General features: G+C 36.8%; 1 protein-coding gene across 1 annotated transcript in view; it reads right to left on the bottom strand.

Annotated features, from left to right (window-relative positions):
* Positions 1 to 2,035: 2,035 nt before the first annotated feature.
* Positions 2,036 to 18,240, bottom strand: part of disc1 (DISC1 scaffold protein) — a 98,211-nt gene continuing 82,006 nt past the window's right edge. Inside the window, exons 12-14 of the mRNA XM_067422281.1 lie at positions 17,642 to 17,686; positions 8,216 to 8,332; positions 2,036 to 3,623 (exon numbers count right to left, since the gene is read on the bottom strand). Coding sequence (XP_067278382.1) covers positions 3,447 to 3,623; positions 8,216 to 8,332; positions 17,642 to 17,686 — 339 coding nt within the window. The 3' untranslated portion in view covers positions 2,036 to 3,446. The remainder of the gene's footprint in view (positions 3,624 to 8,215; positions 8,333 to 17,641; positions 17,687 to 18,240) is intronic.

Genomic DNA, 18,240 nt, shown 5'->3' with positions numbered 1-18,240 from the left:
CATATGTAATCATATGCATATGCATCAACATTAAACAGCATATAAATCAAAACTGCCTAACGTAGGTCTGGACAATAATTCAATATCAATATATATCGCGATATAATTTTTTTCAATAACGGTGATATGATTTTTAAACACATTTGCGATATTTCGATAAATACATTACAGCATTCCTCACTGACTGACGTTCAGGGCGCAGCCGTCAGAAAGAGCAGAACATGATTGGCTACTTGCGCGATGACGTACACCACAGAAACACAGTCAGTGCTCAGCAGTAGTAGGCTGATAGATCCAACGCGGCAAGTTTTAGCTACAAAAAGAGTTTCCCTGACCGCAACACAAATGTGACTGAACGAACTTCCACAAGTAAGGAGAAAGAAATAGTTGATAAGAGAAGAAAGACTAACGTTAATTCAGTGGGGTGGAAGTGGTTCGGCGTGTCCCCCGCACTTTTACTGGGTCTCACCGGTCCTAGTCGACCCGCTCCGAGCGTGATTCGAAACGGCGTTACCTGGAGCGAGGGCGGGCAAGTTAACAGGGACGCTAAAGACCGCTTTCTCTAACCTCGGTTGATTGCGCGCTTCTTGAGGTCACGGGCAAGTGTAGCCTATACATAGAAACCAACGTGAATACATCAAGATTTAATTTCAGAGACAAAAAATAATCTATGCATGACCTGTCATTTTATTCGTATCTAAATATGAGGAGGGCGCTCTCACAGAAAGTCCAAAAGCGGATTCGTAGAAACTTACTGTCGCGCTGGAGCTGCAGCTGAAACAATCGTTATGAGCTGAAAGGTGACGACGACAGTCAGACGATTGCGACAATATATGAAAGCAATGAAGGAGCATCATGAGCAACAAAACTGTTTTTAACACTGATAATAATCATAAATGTTTGTTGGGCATCAAATCCTAATATGAGAATGATGAGTGACACTGAAGACTTAAGGAATGATGATAAATTCAGCTTTGATCACAGAAATAAATGACACTTTACTATATATTCACGTAGTGAACAGATGATGTAGATCAGAATAATATTTCACTGTATTACGTTTTTTACTGCATTTTTAATTAAATAACTGCAGCATTAAATATATGCTATAGTTTTGCATAAATGGAAAATAGAGTGCTATGAATTGTTCTTCACTGAAATTCAAAAAAGAAAATGCTCAATAAACTGCGTCTGCGGCATAGGAGCGCTGTACGCTGTGAAGCAGATCCACCATCTGAAGCAGATCCATCCGCTATATTCTGAGTCAGGCTGAATCCTGGCTGAAGCACTTTTGTTTAATCTATATTAAGAATAATATAATCAGCCTATATTATAGTTTAAACTTAAAGATATTAATATTAATAAAGTGAGAGTCTTATGTTTATTTGATGTTGATTTCACATTTCTTTTTCATATAAAGGCTAAATACAAATAAAAGGTGAACAAATTTATTTGTACTGGTTTTATTTCTAGAAAATTATATAGTTTTATAGGAGGACTATTCATAGACTTGGCCAATACATTTTTCTGAAGTTTGTAGGTACAGACATCCTTTGTGGCAGCTCTTAGTAGTTTTTTCTAAAGCTTTTATATAGTTCATATCGATATCGGAATTATATCGTATAGACCGAAATTAAGAAAAATATCGTGATATGAATTTTGGCCATATCGTCCAGCCCTAGCCTAATGTTACTGAATGAAACATCGACTCAGAACGAGCCACAGGACTGTGAAGCTTTTTACTCCATCTGTGATTTGAACCTCAGGTTCTCTGAATCTGATCCACATGTAGTCTTTGATAAAAATTTAGCTTTTTCTTTTAAATGAACCTTACTCATATTCAAGTGTTGATAAAAAAATAATGCATGAAGATAGAATATATATATATATATATATATATATATATATATATATATATATATATATATATATATATATATATATATATATATATATATATATTAAAGCACAGGTTCTTTTGATATCTTGAGTTATCAAATTAGTGTCCTAATTTATAAATAAAGAAAATACAAAATCATTTTTGCAAGGGGTATATAATGTATTTAAAACAATAATAATCATACTGACAATTTTTTGGGGGAAATAAAAAGTAATACAGACATGCAAACACACTTCCATGTGATTAGTATAAAATAAGGACATTTTCAATCCACAGGACAAAAAGCTTACATCTGAAAAGTGCTTTGTTAAAAACTTGAAAAATATTAACACTTAAAAAAAGCACCTATTTCTGTTCAAATAATGAGCCATTTAAAAGGCACTTGATGCTACATGACTCTCATAATTCATACTCATACACACACACACACACACACACACACACACACACACACACACACACACACACGTATATGTAGCACTAATTGTGTTTATATTGCGATTTACACACCAAAATTAGTTTTTACATGCATATGATACGCATTGTCACCGCATTGAGTAGGTTTAGTGGTGTGGGGTACGTGCATATAACATTATATTGTGCATTATATGCATGCGAAAACTGCAAAACATATGCACGTAAAAACTAATTTTGATGTATAAATCACACAATAAATACAATTTGTGCTAAAGATACGCATTTTCATGAGCAGGGCTAAAATACAGTCGTTGATCAAACCTAAAGTGAAGCTCCACACTTCAACAACAGCTCAAAGCACCACATACTTCTGTCATAAACCCCAAAACACTCTTCAGAGTTCAATCGTACGGCGGAAATGAGTCGAGGAAGCTATAAACTCAATCCTGATTCCTACGCTTCTGGCTGGGAACTTTCCATTTTGCTCTTTCTGATTCGGCTTATGCCGTCTGTTGGTCTTTACATCTATATAGATCAAATAATTGGTCCCAGACAGATGTTCACGTTTATGGGTGTTTTGAAATAATAATGATAAATCAAAGCAATTTAAATAAATAAATAAGATGCCATGGTTTTTAAATAAACTAAAATAACTGGAAGCTCCAAAACCAGGCTTTTTTAATGCAGAATAGAGCATGTTAAATAACTAAGCACTAATCGATTAGAATTAAAAAAAAAAAATAGTGGTTGGCAAACGATTTTTGTATTTTAAGGCAACTGTTGAAACAATGGTTAGTGGTCCTAATAGTGAAGAAAAAAAAAGATTCATTAACATTTACTCACCCACATGTCATTACAAATACATTAGCCTATTATCTCACTTTCATGAAAAAAAAGAGATCTTAAAATGGAAATGTTCAAGATTTAGCTTTTCAATGTAATCGAAGAGCCCTAAATATGCACTTTCGAGTGAATGTAAATGCTTTAGGAATGACATGAGGGCGAGTAAAGGAACCGATTTTATTTCTAGATGATCTATTCCCTTTAAGTGCTAGAGCTCAGTGCAAGATGAAAACAGACTTCAACATAACATACACAAACACATTATAAATATAATTCATGAGTCTGTTCAGATCTCCCAGCTGTCACTGAAGTAATGCTCCTCTTCTAGAGCTTCATCTTCAACCTGTTCTTCTTCTACATCGCAATACTTATCTTCATCCTCTTCTTCCTCCTCCTCCTTCAGCTGTGACAGCATGGTTTGAAGAACAGCCTTCACTTCTTGAACCTCTTTCTCTAAGGACAGTGGGCATTCGAGTTAAGGAAGATGTGACCGAACATTATCCTATCGTTTACACATCCACAAAATATATTCAACGCCAGTAGAAGCACAAAAGCTCAGACAGAATCCATAACACAGATTAATTTGAACTGTAAGAACGATAGACTGAGCCTCACATGAGCAATTCAACTCAAAGACATTTACAAAAAATAAAAATAAATATCTCGGACCTAAATCCGTCACAACTTTTAAAAGCAATAATGCTTGGCTTGAAATATTTTTTTTAATATATATATATATATATATATAATAAACTTCATTACACATAATATAAATATAAAAACTATATATATATATATATATATATATATATATATATATATATATATATATATATATATATATATACATATATATATACATATATATATATATATATATACACAATTAAAAATTATAACATTTAAAAAATAAATTATAAAAATGTACTTTAAATAATATATATATATAATTTTATATATAATAAATAATATATATATATAATTTTTTGTATAATGGTATATGTATGGTAAATACCATGCATGCATGATCCCAATTTGTTTTAATTAAAATTATTAATTTTTTTAATGATTTATTTTAAAAGGTTTAAAAAAAAAAAAAGTCTTAATTCACCCACCATTAGTAGGTCAGTGCAAACTAATATATATAATGTATAAAGTATAAAAATTATAAAAATGTACTTTTAATAAAAATATCTGTATAAAATATAATTTTTTTGTATAATGGTATATGTATGGTAAATACCATTTATGCATGATCACAATTTTTTTTAATTAAAATTAATTATTTTTTTTAATTATTTTACCCACATTAATAGGTGTGGCACAAAACCAAATCTCAGACCCAGTTCACAACATTCGCCTGTTATACTAACCACAACCCCCCCCCCCCAACAACACCGCTTCATAATTCAGATGAGTTCATCTCCTGATGGACCCATTCAGTTCAAGCCATCTCACCTAAATAATTCATGCTCATTTATGAGAGCGGGGAGAGACCTTCATCAGAGCTGGATTGTTTAAGTCGTCGGAGTGGGACGAGGGTCCGGTATAAGTGGCGAATCAAAGGGACGCCTCTTGTGGCAGATGGGGCCTGACGGGCACGTTTTGCTCTCCAAATGGCCCAGATTGTTCACATTCATAATTAACCAGCCGTTAAAGAGTGCTTCATGAATTATGAAAGAGGATCGGTAAGATCTTCCTCCGGCTGAAGGGACGAATCTAATGAAGTTCCTCAGGCACAAACCTGGGCTTATTATGTGCTTATCTGTCTGCAAACAAGCTTTACTGTTCAAGTTACTGTTTTTGAGTGTGTTTACATGCACACCAGTACACTGATAACTCACAAAAATCAGCTTATTAAAATAACCTGTTATCCAGGTTTACATGCAAACCAATAAACCCGACTTTGTAAGTGTATAAGACATAATTAATAAATCAGGTTATTCAGGTAGTGATGTCAAAACAAAAAAATATATTATTTGAGAGCCTGATTACAAAAACAAAAGTCTCACCAATAAAAGCCATGCCCCAAGCACACAATTATAATGATGTTCACATTATAATTGTATGTTACATTAACTGTAATTTCCTTTTTTCAAAGTGATTCCAATAATATTGCAAGCAATATTACAGGCGAACATCTGAAGTGTCTAATCTATTATTTATCAGCTTTAAGATATCGGCCACATTTTCTTATCAGGCCGATAACGGTATCATTAAATCTACACAATGCAACTTTTCTGTCCGCTAGAGGGCGCCTATTCAAAACAAAGGTGTAGTTTGATGACGCCAAGTTTGAGCTCAGACTCTTGGGGCATGTGGTCTTCACCTCACAGCCGGTGGAAAAGAATCGGGATAGGACTCGGACAGAAATCATGTTCATGGATGTGATTTATTAACGTTACTGTAGTGTTAAACAGAGCAGGGGCGAGTGTTGAGGAGCTGAGCAAGGTGCAATTGAAGCGCAACACACACGACTCACAAGCAGCGGGACTTTTATTATGACGGGACACAGACGCTGGCGCTATTTCCGCTTTTCCAGTCACGAGTATGAGGGAACACAGCTCTGTTTATCATATCATATACATTTAAGTGTGTTTAAAATGATGTTATGACATTACGCTGTGCCTTCACACAGCGGCTGCTGTGACACTTGTTCACACTGCTAAGAGTAAAGCGTTTCGGCAGAATAAAACTGGAAACCGAGGGGAACGCAGATATGATGCAATTGACAGGTGACTCCCTCAGACGCCACGGGTCCTTGGTTAAAATAGCAATTTTCTCACAATTTACAAATAGTTGGAAACATTTCCAACATTTCCTTCAGCTTGAAAAGTTAAGAACTACAGTCCAAAACTCAGCAGAAAGGTTTCAGAATGCATGGCAACCTTTCTTGGATTATTATGAAAATGCATTTGATGCTAATTCTTTAGATTAAAAAATAAAAATTAAAAGTTAGGTTCTCATCTCCACCTCCCCCTTTTTTTTGTTTTTTTGTTTGTTGTGTTTTGTGTGCATTCTCAGTATGCTTTGGATAACTTTGGACGCAATCTCCAACGAAAGGGGATATGTGAGAGCATGTGGTTTGTGGATAGTGATGCCTTGTATGACATAAGAGAATGTATGTTGCTTTGTTTGTGTTATGTACATTTAAAACAATAAAAACACTTTGAAATAAAACATGCTGGGCGAAATTAGCAAAAATCTTGCTTCATGCTTTTGCAGTTTATGACCATACTCCGATAAAGGAAAACGGGTTAACGTGTTTGCCTGATCACGTTCATCGTCGGCTTATTAAATATAATCGGGGGAAGAACGTGGACGTTAATGTACTCTTTGCACATTGATGTCTAATATAAAGCGGAGGAATACTGCTATAAAGAAACAAAGTAGGAAGGAATGAATCAGAACTAGATCTAGTCAATCTCTACTGTTTCCTCTCAGTGAATGGAAAGCATGGATCCACTCGGCACACACAGGTGGGCAGAAATATGAAGATGTCAGAGCGATGACAGCACACTATGTCATAACCTTTCCCTTCATCTCGCGGCTTTAATCTCACTCGAGTGACGGGCGGACTAGGCTCTCTCCATTTCCCTTTTCCCTGTCTGTCGCTTCATTTCAATCTTTGCTGAGCTCCGAATTTCTCTAATAACTAAAAGCGGTTCTTTTCTGATCCCTCATATTCAATAGCTCTTAATAAGAATAAAAAAGACATGGCCAGTGATGCGTTCAGGATTATCCCGGAAGAGAGCATCGTGTGCTGTCAAACGAGACGGCTTTCCATGAAGCAGCTCTTCTGGAGGGTTGAAGCGGCGGCTGCGTCACATTAAGGGCTCTAATGAGCGTATGAGACGTGTTCCTGTGGCTGTAAAGTGACGGCGGAGCGGTGAAGTGCTGATGAGTCATTTTCTCTCCAGCCCAACTGAGAATATGAGAATGGAGCGCACAGATCATTTACTTCCAGTCTGATGACCTGATCAGAAACCCACGAGCACTTTCATCAGAGACGCATGCGCAATATAATATCATGATCCCCATATAATGATTGCCCTAAACACTCTGTCTTCGCTCCACCAATCAGCTGGTGTGTGGTGGGCACAATATGGCTGCCGTCGCATCATCCAGGTTGATGCTGCACATTGGTGGTGGTTGAGGAGATTCCCCCTTCTATATGTAAAGCGCTTTGAGTGTCTAGAAAAGCGCTATTTAAATGAACAAATTATTATTATTATTGTTAATGACGTAACAGAAGAAAACTAGATTTTCTCAAGAAAAGTTTGGTCTTTGACCATGCAAATATCACCACTATGGGGGGAGGGGGGGGGTTCTAGAGGGTTAGGGTGGTTGCTAGGCTGTTCTGGGTGGTTTCTAGGTGCATTGCTAGATTGTTCAAAGTGATTGCTATGGCATTGTTTGGTGTTCTGGGTGGTTGCTATGGCTAGGTTTGGTGTGCTGGGTGGTTGCTGTGGTAAGGTGTTCTGGGTAGTTGTTAAGTGTTTTGGGTGGTTGCTATGGTATTGTTAAGGTGGTCTAGATGGTTTTTTAGTGTGTTCTGGGTGGTTGCTAGGGTGTTGCTAGAATGTTCAGGGTTATTGCTAGGGCATAGCTAAAGTGTTCTGGGTGGTTGTTAAGGCAAGGTGTTTTGAGTAGTTGTTAGAGTGTTTTGGGTGGTTGCTATGGAATTGCTAAGGTGGACTATATGGTTGCTAGTGTGTTCTGGGTGGTTGCTAGGGTGTTGCTAGAATGTTCAGGGTGGTTGCTAGGGCAAGGTGTTTTGAGTAGTTGTTAGAGTGTTTTGGGTGGTTGCTATGGCATTGCTATGGGGGTCTATATGGTTGCTAGTGTGTTCTGGGTGGTTGCTAGGGCAAGATGTTCTGAGTAGTTGTTAGAGTGTTCTGGGTGATTGCTATGGCATTGCTAGATTGTTCTGGGTTGTTTCTATGTGGTATTATTGTCCACTAAGTGAAAATTGTGCATCTGATTACTTAGTAATTTAACTTAGAAAGCACAACTAATGAACTATACATGCACACCAAGCTTTGTAAGGATATGAGTGAGGTCCCTGTCCTGGTTGTCTATGGCGGTCTGAAGCTGGTCTTCCAGGTAATGCAGTCTGTTACTGATGAGTTCACAGCGCTCCGTTAGCTCCACCGTCTCTCCACACAGATCCTGAGACACAAAAACACACCCACAATCAGCAGGAGATCATTAAACCCACTAAACACCCACTGTTGCTCATCTTCAGCTGGTCTGATATGCTGGCAATGGCAAGCACAGATATGGCACCAAAATGTACATTATTGTGTGTATTTTGATCTGAAAAATGTAATTTTCAAAGCATTTGCTCATGCAATATGTCACTAAAATACATGGATGGAAAACAGTCGGAAGTTAGAGCGATTTGAATATTTTATTTTATGTTAATTGTCATTTTTTTAGTTTTTTCAAAAAAAAATATTGCTATTTAGGTTTAAAGGTAGTGCATGTAAGATTGTGGCCAAAACTGGTACTGCAATCACTTTCAAATGACTGTACAGCGGTGTCTCCCCCTCCCCTCCCCCTGACTCGAGGTTGCCAGATTGGCTGCAGGATCAGCAGGAGCGTTTGTAGATCTGCAGCTGCGGTAACTAGAGCAGATCTGGCAACCCGGATGCAGAAACACTACTGACTTCGTGGTTGGTGGATAGGTGGAGGGCGGAGCTTCAGGCCAAAACACAACATGTCAACATCAACATCAGTTGAGGGCTGCAACAACAACTTTTAAATGACAATATCCTGGCCGGACTACTGTTGTCAGTGATAGCGGTATTTGAAATTAATATGATTTATTAATGTCTAGTGACAAATCAGGGCCATTTTATGATTAATTTAAATACATTTCTTACATACAGTTCCTTTAATTATAAATCTATTTTTTATTTAAATTGAATTATATTATTAAATTTCCAGTCAATAATTTTTGTGCTTCAACTCCTGTTTATTGCCAAGGCAACATTTGTAATTTTCATTAAGTTTTTCAACTAATATTTATATTTTATGTTTTGTAAACATAAATGAGGGATAAAATAGATTGCGAAGCTTTCCAGATGATCTTTTACAAGCATCTCTGAGAAAAGCACGCGCTAACAGGGTTAGAAAAACACGGAAACTATCCATAAATCTCTATGTGCATATCTTAAACCACTGAAGCATAAAATGATCCAGTTAAAGGGGTAGTTCTGTGGTTTTATTCTAGGCTTGGTTGTGTTTATGGGGCGCAGTATAACATGTCTAAATACTTCTTCTTTTTTAAATGCCATATTTTTCTTATATTTGACTCTTATTCCACCAAGGTTATTTTCGTAAACGAAAACTGAAACGAAGACTAAAACTATTGGTCAAAAAACATTTTCGTAAACTGAAATAAAATTTAAAAATCTGAATAAATAAAAAACTAAAACTAAACGAAACGAACTACTCTTACTAAAAAACTAACTGAAATAAAATAATAATTAGCAAAAATAAATATTTGTTTTCGTTATTAATAAGCCCTATTTAATGTGGTGGAAAATCTGACTGTGGCGGTTGAGGGAGTGTCTGCGCGTGAAGTGAGCTGAGGAGGAGATTAACCGCTGTCCTGTGACGGACGCGTGCAGACAGGCAACACATCGCCAGTCCTAAACGGCAGTTCACAAAGAATCAATGCGTCCGTGGCAGTGAAATGGGAAATAACACAAGGTAATGAGATGCACGTTGAACTTCTTATCTTAAGCTCACTGTTTTAGAATGCCGTTTCTTACGCGACGAGAGACGCGGCGCAAAAGTCAGCAACTATAGTAGCAAGTACTAGCCTACTATGCGTTTGAGATTTCATGTTTGCATAATATTGACAGGCTCAAAAGTGTTATCATAATCATCTACATTATATTATATTATTATCTGTGTGGAGACATTTCCCCACAAAGTAGGAAATACCAGGACACACACATACACACAGGTTTGTTTCACTATATAAGTGAGGACATTGCATGGACTTCCACTGATTTATATCAGGTTAATGATATTTTATATCCCCTAACCCAACCCCTATCCCTATCCCTAAACCTACCCATCCCAAGAACGTGCAAAACAATAGATTTAAATAAAAACATGTTTTGGACGATTTATAAGCCTTTTTAACTAGTGAGGACATTTGACTGGTCCTCACTAGTTAAAAAGGCTTATAAATAATAATAAAGTTATTATAGTTTAATTATATATATATATATTACTAGATAAATGAGGACACTGGTCCCCTTTACAATTATAGCACAACAAACACACACACACACACACACACACACACACACACACACACACACACACACACACACACACACACACACACACACACACACACACACCAGTGTGTGTTGGCTGTATTCAGATGACTTTAGCTGTGGTCTTACACTGCTAGCCTACATTTTACTACTGAAGAAATTAAAATAAGCATTTAATTGTTTAACAATATTTAATCTTTGTTATGAATGAGTTTGTCTGGAATTTATAATTTTTACTTTTATATTTTACGTTGCATCTATTTTGTTCTTTAAGATAGATCCTCTGAGTATTAGCCAATGTCAAAAATATAAAATATAATTTTTTAATATCAAAATATAATTTATTTCATTTTTAATCTCCAGATCGTTGTTTGTATAGGTCATAGTTTGACTCAAGCTTTTTTGCTCAAAGGTGAAGACCCAACTTTATGCAGGTTTTGTAAGACCTTCCTGGGTTTAAACAATAATGCTCGTTTATCAAGTGATTTCACTTAAGGATGTAAGATTAAACTCTAATCTGTGCAAACATTAAACTTTGCTGAAATGAAAAACCTTGATTTGGTCTCTACACTTCATTATGGTAACTCTGCTAAACTATAATTACTAAAACTAAAACTGAAACTAAATAAATAAAAACTAAATAGAAATGTATTTTTAAAATAAAAACTAAACTAAAACTAGCAAAACCATTTGTAAAACTAACTAAAACTAAACTGAAATTTGTAGCAAAATTGAAAACGATACTGAAATAAAAACTAATTTCAAAAAGCAAAACTATAATAACCTTGTATTCCACACAGCTGTCTCCTTTGAACGGCTCGTTTGCTTCCTGCTTCTATGATGCCCTTCCCTCCGAAAAACGCAATGGTCTTAGATTGGTTAGATGGCCAAATGTAGTTTCCTGTATTTTTATTGGCTGAAGTGCCAAGCACAGGTTGCCGGAAACGCCACGCCCCTTCCCATTACGGGCAGAAGTCACATCTGCGGTGACTAGCAAGGGTTTATGATGCCACCAACCCAGGAAGAAGCTCGTTGTAGTCCAAACCGGCCGTTTTTGTAGGCAATAAACTCCCATAACTTTTAAAGACAATATCTCTGTTTGCATTAAACTTTCAGTGCTGTAACTTTGCATATACTGTTTATGTTCAGGCAGCGACATTACACACTAACTAAAGGTAAAAAAGTGAAATCGCATGCAACCACCCCTTTAAAGGGATACTTCAAAAAGTCCCGGCTGAAACATTCTCCCTAACATCTCCGCCGAGATGTGAGGGAGGATTTTTCAGCTGGGACTTTTTACTGCGCCACTTAGAAAAGCGCTGTGTTTTATTTTATGTCACCATACTTGATAGTCCAACTATTTGTGTAACTTTATTTAAACAGGGAAACCGTGGAGGTATTTGGTTGCTTCTAACTTGATCTCTGTTTGGTACCATAGTGAATGAACTGGACTTAGTGAGCTAAGCTAAATGCTATCAGATCGTCACCGCGCGTCAGATAGGGATGGGTACCGAAAACCGGTATTAAACGGGCCCCGGGGGTGAATTTTGAAAGACCGTTGTATCGATAAGCTCGGACGTTATCGGTTCTGCTGTCGGTACTTTTGAAAATACACGTGACGAAAGAGAGAGAGAGAGAGAGAGAGAGAGAGAGAGAGAGAGAGAGAGAGAGAGAGAGAGAGAGAGAGCGCTGCAAACGACAGCCGAGGACAGAACCAAACATTCAAACATAGCCTGGTTACACTTTAGATCTGTGATAGTCTGCTTTTATTTTAGATTTTGTCTTCCAAAGATTATAATAATAATATTTATGTCTAGCGCAACTTAATTCCCTTTGCAGCAGTAGCCTACGCTGCCATTTCTCCCTATAACTCAAACGTAATGACAGAATCAGCACGATCAGTGATTGTTGTAAAATACAGCCTAGCTACTGTTGGTCAATTGTGGGATGCGTTTAATAATAAAAAGAGCGATTAAATGCACAAAAATGTGAGCAAGAGATTGTTCCCAAGTCGGCGCGCGCTCTGAAACAGCCCGCAATGAGACGAGCTAATTACACTTTCAGTTTCACACTCTTGTGTAAACGATCAAATGTACACAAACATCTATGTCAAAATGACCGGCTTGGAGAGTCTCTTAAACACAACAGTTTGTATAGAAACATGCTGACTAATTACTGTGAATTAAACAACCAAATGCAAAGAGAAAATCCCTCACAGCTCTTGAATGAATAACTTCAGCTTTAATAAGCATTATTTTGGCTATTTATGATGAACAGTGTTATTTTAAATTTGATTACTAGAATTCTTCCTGAAATGAAAGCACTGCATGTGTAGGCTGTGCATTTTTTTAATTGTGTGTGTGTGTGTGTGTGTGTGTGTGTGTGTGTGTGTGTGTGTGTGTGTGTGTGTGTGTGTGTGTGTGTGTGTGTGTGTGTGTGTGTGTATGTATATGTATATGTATATATTTATATATATATATATATATATATATATATATATATATCTCAAAAAGTACCAATAAGAATACCGTTAAAGTACCGGACCGATAAGCAGTATCGGTAAGAGTAGTAATACCGTTAAAACCTTAAAGATACCCATCCCTAGCGTCAGAGAGATTAAGAGCACGCACTGAGAAGAGAAAGGTATGCGTCAACTCGTTTTAGTTAAAGGTCCCGTTCTTTGCGATTCCAACTTTCAAACTTTAGTTAGTGTGTAATGTTGCTGTTAGAGCATAAATAATACCTGTAAAATTATAAAGCTCAAAGTTCAATGCCAAGCGAGATATTTTATTTAACAGAAGTTCCCTTTCAAAGCCTACAGCGAACGGCCGGTTTGGACTACAGCGCTGCACTTCCTGCTTTAATGACGTCACTAAAACCGTTTGTTGACGAACCCTCCGCCTACAAGAACACGCAAATGGGGGGGCGTGGTCCTTTTGCTCTCGCAGGTCGAGAATAGGAAGCGTTGTTTTTGTAGAGTGTGTTTGTCGCCATGCCATTGAAACGCTGTTATTTTCATCCCGGAGTCAAATCACCTTTGTTTGGCCTTCCCACGGACGATGTACGAGATCAATGGCTACAGTTTATGGTTAACTCGGTTCCGGAAAATTATAATCACAATTTAAAACTATGTGCAGCACATTTTGCTGAGGACTGCTTCCTCAATCTCAATCAGTTTAATGCCGGATTCGCAGAAAGATTATTCTTAAAAGATGACGCAGTTCCCTCTTTGTCTGGAGAAGACGTTGTTTATAAGCCACAACCGGTAAGTGTATTTTATTATTTAAGTCGGTCCGTTTAACAGTTTATGTAACTCATGACACAAAGTGCAACGCTGTTTAGCTTTGTTAACTAACGTTAGATGGTAATTGAAACTAATCCGAAAAACTTAGCATATAAAAGTGTAGTAATTCATTCAGACACCATCGATTGTTGGTGTGTGTAATGATCAGTTTAAACTACTGAATAGACAGCTTACCATTCTGAAACATCCTGCAAAAGTCTTTCCTGAGCAGGTTGTAATCGATCCTCTTCGATATTCTCCGGGTCTGATTCCGGCTCAAATTGATAAGGCAATATAGACATTTTTGCAATAACATTGAGCGCGCGTATCTACCCGTTATGGTAAGAGGCGGGACCTTTCCGGGCAACTTGCACTAAGCTGCTGTCCAATCACACCGCGGGAAGCGCTGGCCCAATCAGAACTCGTTACGTGTTTCTGAAGGAGGGACTTCATAGAACAAGGAAATCATCAGGCCGTTTTTAGGACAGAGGAAACAGCGGTATACAGATAAGTCAATTGTGTGAAAAATACTGGGGGTTTTTACACGCGAAACATGAACTCAGGTTATATTGCACACTGTAAACATAATCAAAGCTTCGAAAACACGCGAAGAATGGGACCTTTAAGGGAATAACATAGTTTAATATGAAAAAACGGTGAAATATCCCTTTAAAACTGTCAGCGACTGTATGGTGTGTGGCTGTCAGCTCTCCTCATGGAGTCCTGAAGTGACAGCCTGTACCTCCGCGCCGCTCTAACGACTTCACCCAACAGTTTAGCACAAGGCAGGTAAACTGGGACAGGTCCGGATGGTCCGTCCCCATTCCATCAAACCGTGATTCACAGTTTTTCTCCTGAGCTCAGAGTCAGAGAGCATCTTAAGGTGGTCGACTGACTCACATCCACCCATTTCTCTCAGGAATGGCCTCGTGTCGGCTTTAATGAGGTCTGTAGTCTATTCTTAGACCTGCCACACCAGCTAATGAAACACCTTTTATAGACGCTAACATCACACTGTGGGCGAATTAAAACACTTTTGAATGAGGCTGGAGTCTCCGGGGACAAATTCAACAACAACAGCCGCGGAAAACGCTCTGTGCGATACAGTTATTGAGACCTAATGGAAATCACGCTGGGTGTGTGTTTTTAAAGGTCACCGCGATCTCTTTATTATGTCTAAAAGGACAGGGACACACAACTGCATATAGACTACAAAAACTGCACCTTTGTGATAATCATGAGAGGCATATTACTTCAGAAATCCTTCACGAAGAGAAGATCAATATCATTTTGAACATATCAAACGCACTATTCCAACTTACGAAGAGATGTGAAGCCTATTTAATACTGACTATAGAAGATTAAAGGAATAGTTCACCCTAAAATGAAATGAATTATGTCAATATTTCTTCACCCTCATGTTGTTTCAAACCTGTATGAGCTTCTGTTGTACATAAAGGAAGATATGTTGAAGAATGTTGGTAAATAAATAGTTGCTGGTCCCCATTGACTTCCATAGTAAAGAAAAAAATGACTATGGAAGTCAATGGGGAACAGACACTGTATGGTTACTGACATTCTTCAAAATATCTTCCTTTATATTTGGCAGAACAAAGAAATTAATTCTGGTTTGGAACAATGAGTGAGTAAATGATGAAATGAATGTCATTTTTTGGTGAACTATCCCTTTAATGAACGGAGAAGATCAAGATCTGGGTTATTATTGTTAAGTAAAAAAATGAAAACTTCCTGATCAAGTTGTCAAATAATGCAGGAATTGTATATTATGAATATTGTTGACTTGTTTTTGTTCTTTTTTTGTATGTCATTCTGTAAATTGTAAATGTACATGTAAATTGAAAACATTTTTGTTAAGTGAAGTAATACAGGAAACAAATAAATAAAAGAAAATAAAAATAAAAATGTTACAGATATATACACCAATCAGGCATACAATTATGACCGGTGAAGTGAATAACACTGATGATCTCTTCATCACGGCTCCTGTTAGTGGGTGGGATATATTAGGCAGCTCAAAGTTGATGTGTTAGAAGCAGTAAAAATGGGGAAGCGTATGGATTTGAGTGAGTTTGACAAGGGCCAGATTGTGACGGCTAGACGACTGGGTCAGAGCATCTCCAAAACTCTTGTGGGGTGTTTCACCGGTTAAACCAAAGCAGTTTCATTAGACAAGCCGTTTTGGTTCTCTGAGGAATGTGATGTCACATTCCTCATGCCCCGCCTACGTGGAAAAGACTGACAGGTCTGCATTACCATAGTTTCTGAAAACAATAGGCCAATCAGAAGAGAGGCTTGTGAATATTAATTAGACAGGGCAAAATCGGCCTCTTCTAATCAGAGCTCCTGAGAAAGGAGCTGTAAAAATATAGTGTGATGGTTTTTGGTACTAAAACTGCAAATATATATTCTTAAGGACATCAACTTCTAAATAAAACTCCAGAAAGGTGTTTAATATGGGACCTTTAAAAAAACTGGTCAGATGGTGTGACAAACAATTTTTCCATTCAATTTGGAATTGGCTCATCCTTTTGTCAAAAAGGACGCTGCATCCCACTAAAATCATGATTTGTACTTGTGGCAGTGACATTCTTGAAATTGGTCTGTTTTTCTGGTAGAGTAACAAAGTACATTTTAAACATGTGTGTCTGCTATCATTTTGGTTTTAATTTGACAGCGCATGCCTTCATTTAGGAGGCACAGATGATGTATTGAAGGGATGCATTGAAATCAATTCAACATTGTTCACACAATCAGGGGCTGAAATTCACTGGCTGAAAGGTCACAATGGCTTTAATTCAAATCCCTGCTCATGCAAACCCCATTAGAGGCTTCTTTTTTTTTTTTTTTTACATTTTCCACAATGCAATGTAGGTATTATGCCAAAGTGTTCAACCAGAAAGTTGCTTTCTAATGCTGATTGTGAGAACGGCCTGTTTTAACTGTAATCTATTTTATGCTTCTCGGGGGGAAATTGTTTTGAAGGGCCAAAATCATTGATGTTTAAATATGCGCTTCTCCAATGCAGCGTTTTGTACATTTCAGTTTAAGCGGCAGCATGCATTAAACGCACATGAACTGATCATCTCCTCCTCTTTCTTTACTACTAGTTATAGCACTAAATAAACATGAACGAACATCAGAAATGTTGAAAGATATAGAACGACTAACTCAAATGCATAATGTCTCATGTAACAATATCCATAAACTTGATAGTTAGTAAGAAAAATTTACTCTAGAGAGGAGCATTTTGCTAAACTGTATTACATGTTTATTATATATTTGTTAAACCTAATGATATCATACATCATTGAATGTGTTTGAATGAATTTGTCTTGAAAACAAATTATTACAGCACTCGGTTAAATTTCACCAACAAATTGTAGTAGAATCATAAATCTATTATTGAAAAGCTGATTTAAATACTGCCTTATGTGAATTTTACATTTTTGTACAACTTAGTTTTATGCAAGTGTTGATTATTAAATAAATGTAATACATTTGTTGATAATTAAAAATTTAAAAAAAATCACAAAGATTGTTTAGGTAAAATGTATCTAATTAACTAAAAAGTATCATATTAATATAATTATACAAAAAAATATTTGGATATTTTAAAATCATTTTCCGTTTCCAATTGAGTCCTGAATATTCAATGTTTTTCATTTTGGTGCATCACTTGACTGCAAAATGACCGTTCAGATCAGAGTTTTAGAAACCATACTGAATGTTTCTGAACCTATTTGTTTCTTTCTTACTTGTCAAGGTGGAATAATGACTAAATGTACCATAAAAAGCCCACACTACCTAAAAAAGTCAAATTCTGAAGCAGTATGATAACACTGTGAGTAAACACTGAGATGACGGTCTTTCACTCACCTCAGGAGACGCGTCCTCCAAACAGAAGAGAAACTCCTCTAATTTCTGCAAGAGACAGGAGGACGAATGATTCACTTTAGCAGAAGATTAAAACAAAACAATAAACTTCATCTATTATTAAAAAGCACTCAGAGCACTGACATTACGGGAAGTGCGCAATAACTCGTCATTACGGCTGACAAGAAGAAAAATAATTGAACGGCTTCAGCCCATCTGTGTGGGTAATGATTGCATTCAGGATTTGTGTGCTAAAGCAGACAATAATTAGCACAGTGGCAGATATATTAGTTCAACTTGAGCTGAGGGGAGACGACCTCAGTAAAACACATTACAGCTTCATTTCTCATAGATTTGGATTTAAATGACACAATATTAATTATCATCTCCTGTCGGCAGAGAGCCAATTAAAATGTCCATAGCTGGGCGCAGACCACTGCCTATTTCATTAGATTCTGACTTGGATTAAAATCAAATTTAGCTTGTCAAAACCTCAATGTTATATTACCAAATAAATATATTTATAAGAAGCAGTTTGTTGCATGCTGCATAGCCCTAACAAATAAAAAAAGCATATAAGTATACAGACTTATATAAATATA

This window comes from Pseudorasbora parva, chromosome 17, assembly GCF_024679245.1.
Source record: "Pseudorasbora parva isolate DD20220531a chromosome 17, ASM2467924v1, whole genome shotgun sequence".
In the NCBI taxonomy this organism is placed as follows: Eukaryota; Metazoa; Chordata; class Actinopteri; order Cypriniformes; family Gobionidae; genus Pseudorasbora; species Pseudorasbora parva.
Note: the sequence above shows the minus strand (reverse complement) of the source record. Positions and strands in the feature narration are given on the sequence as shown.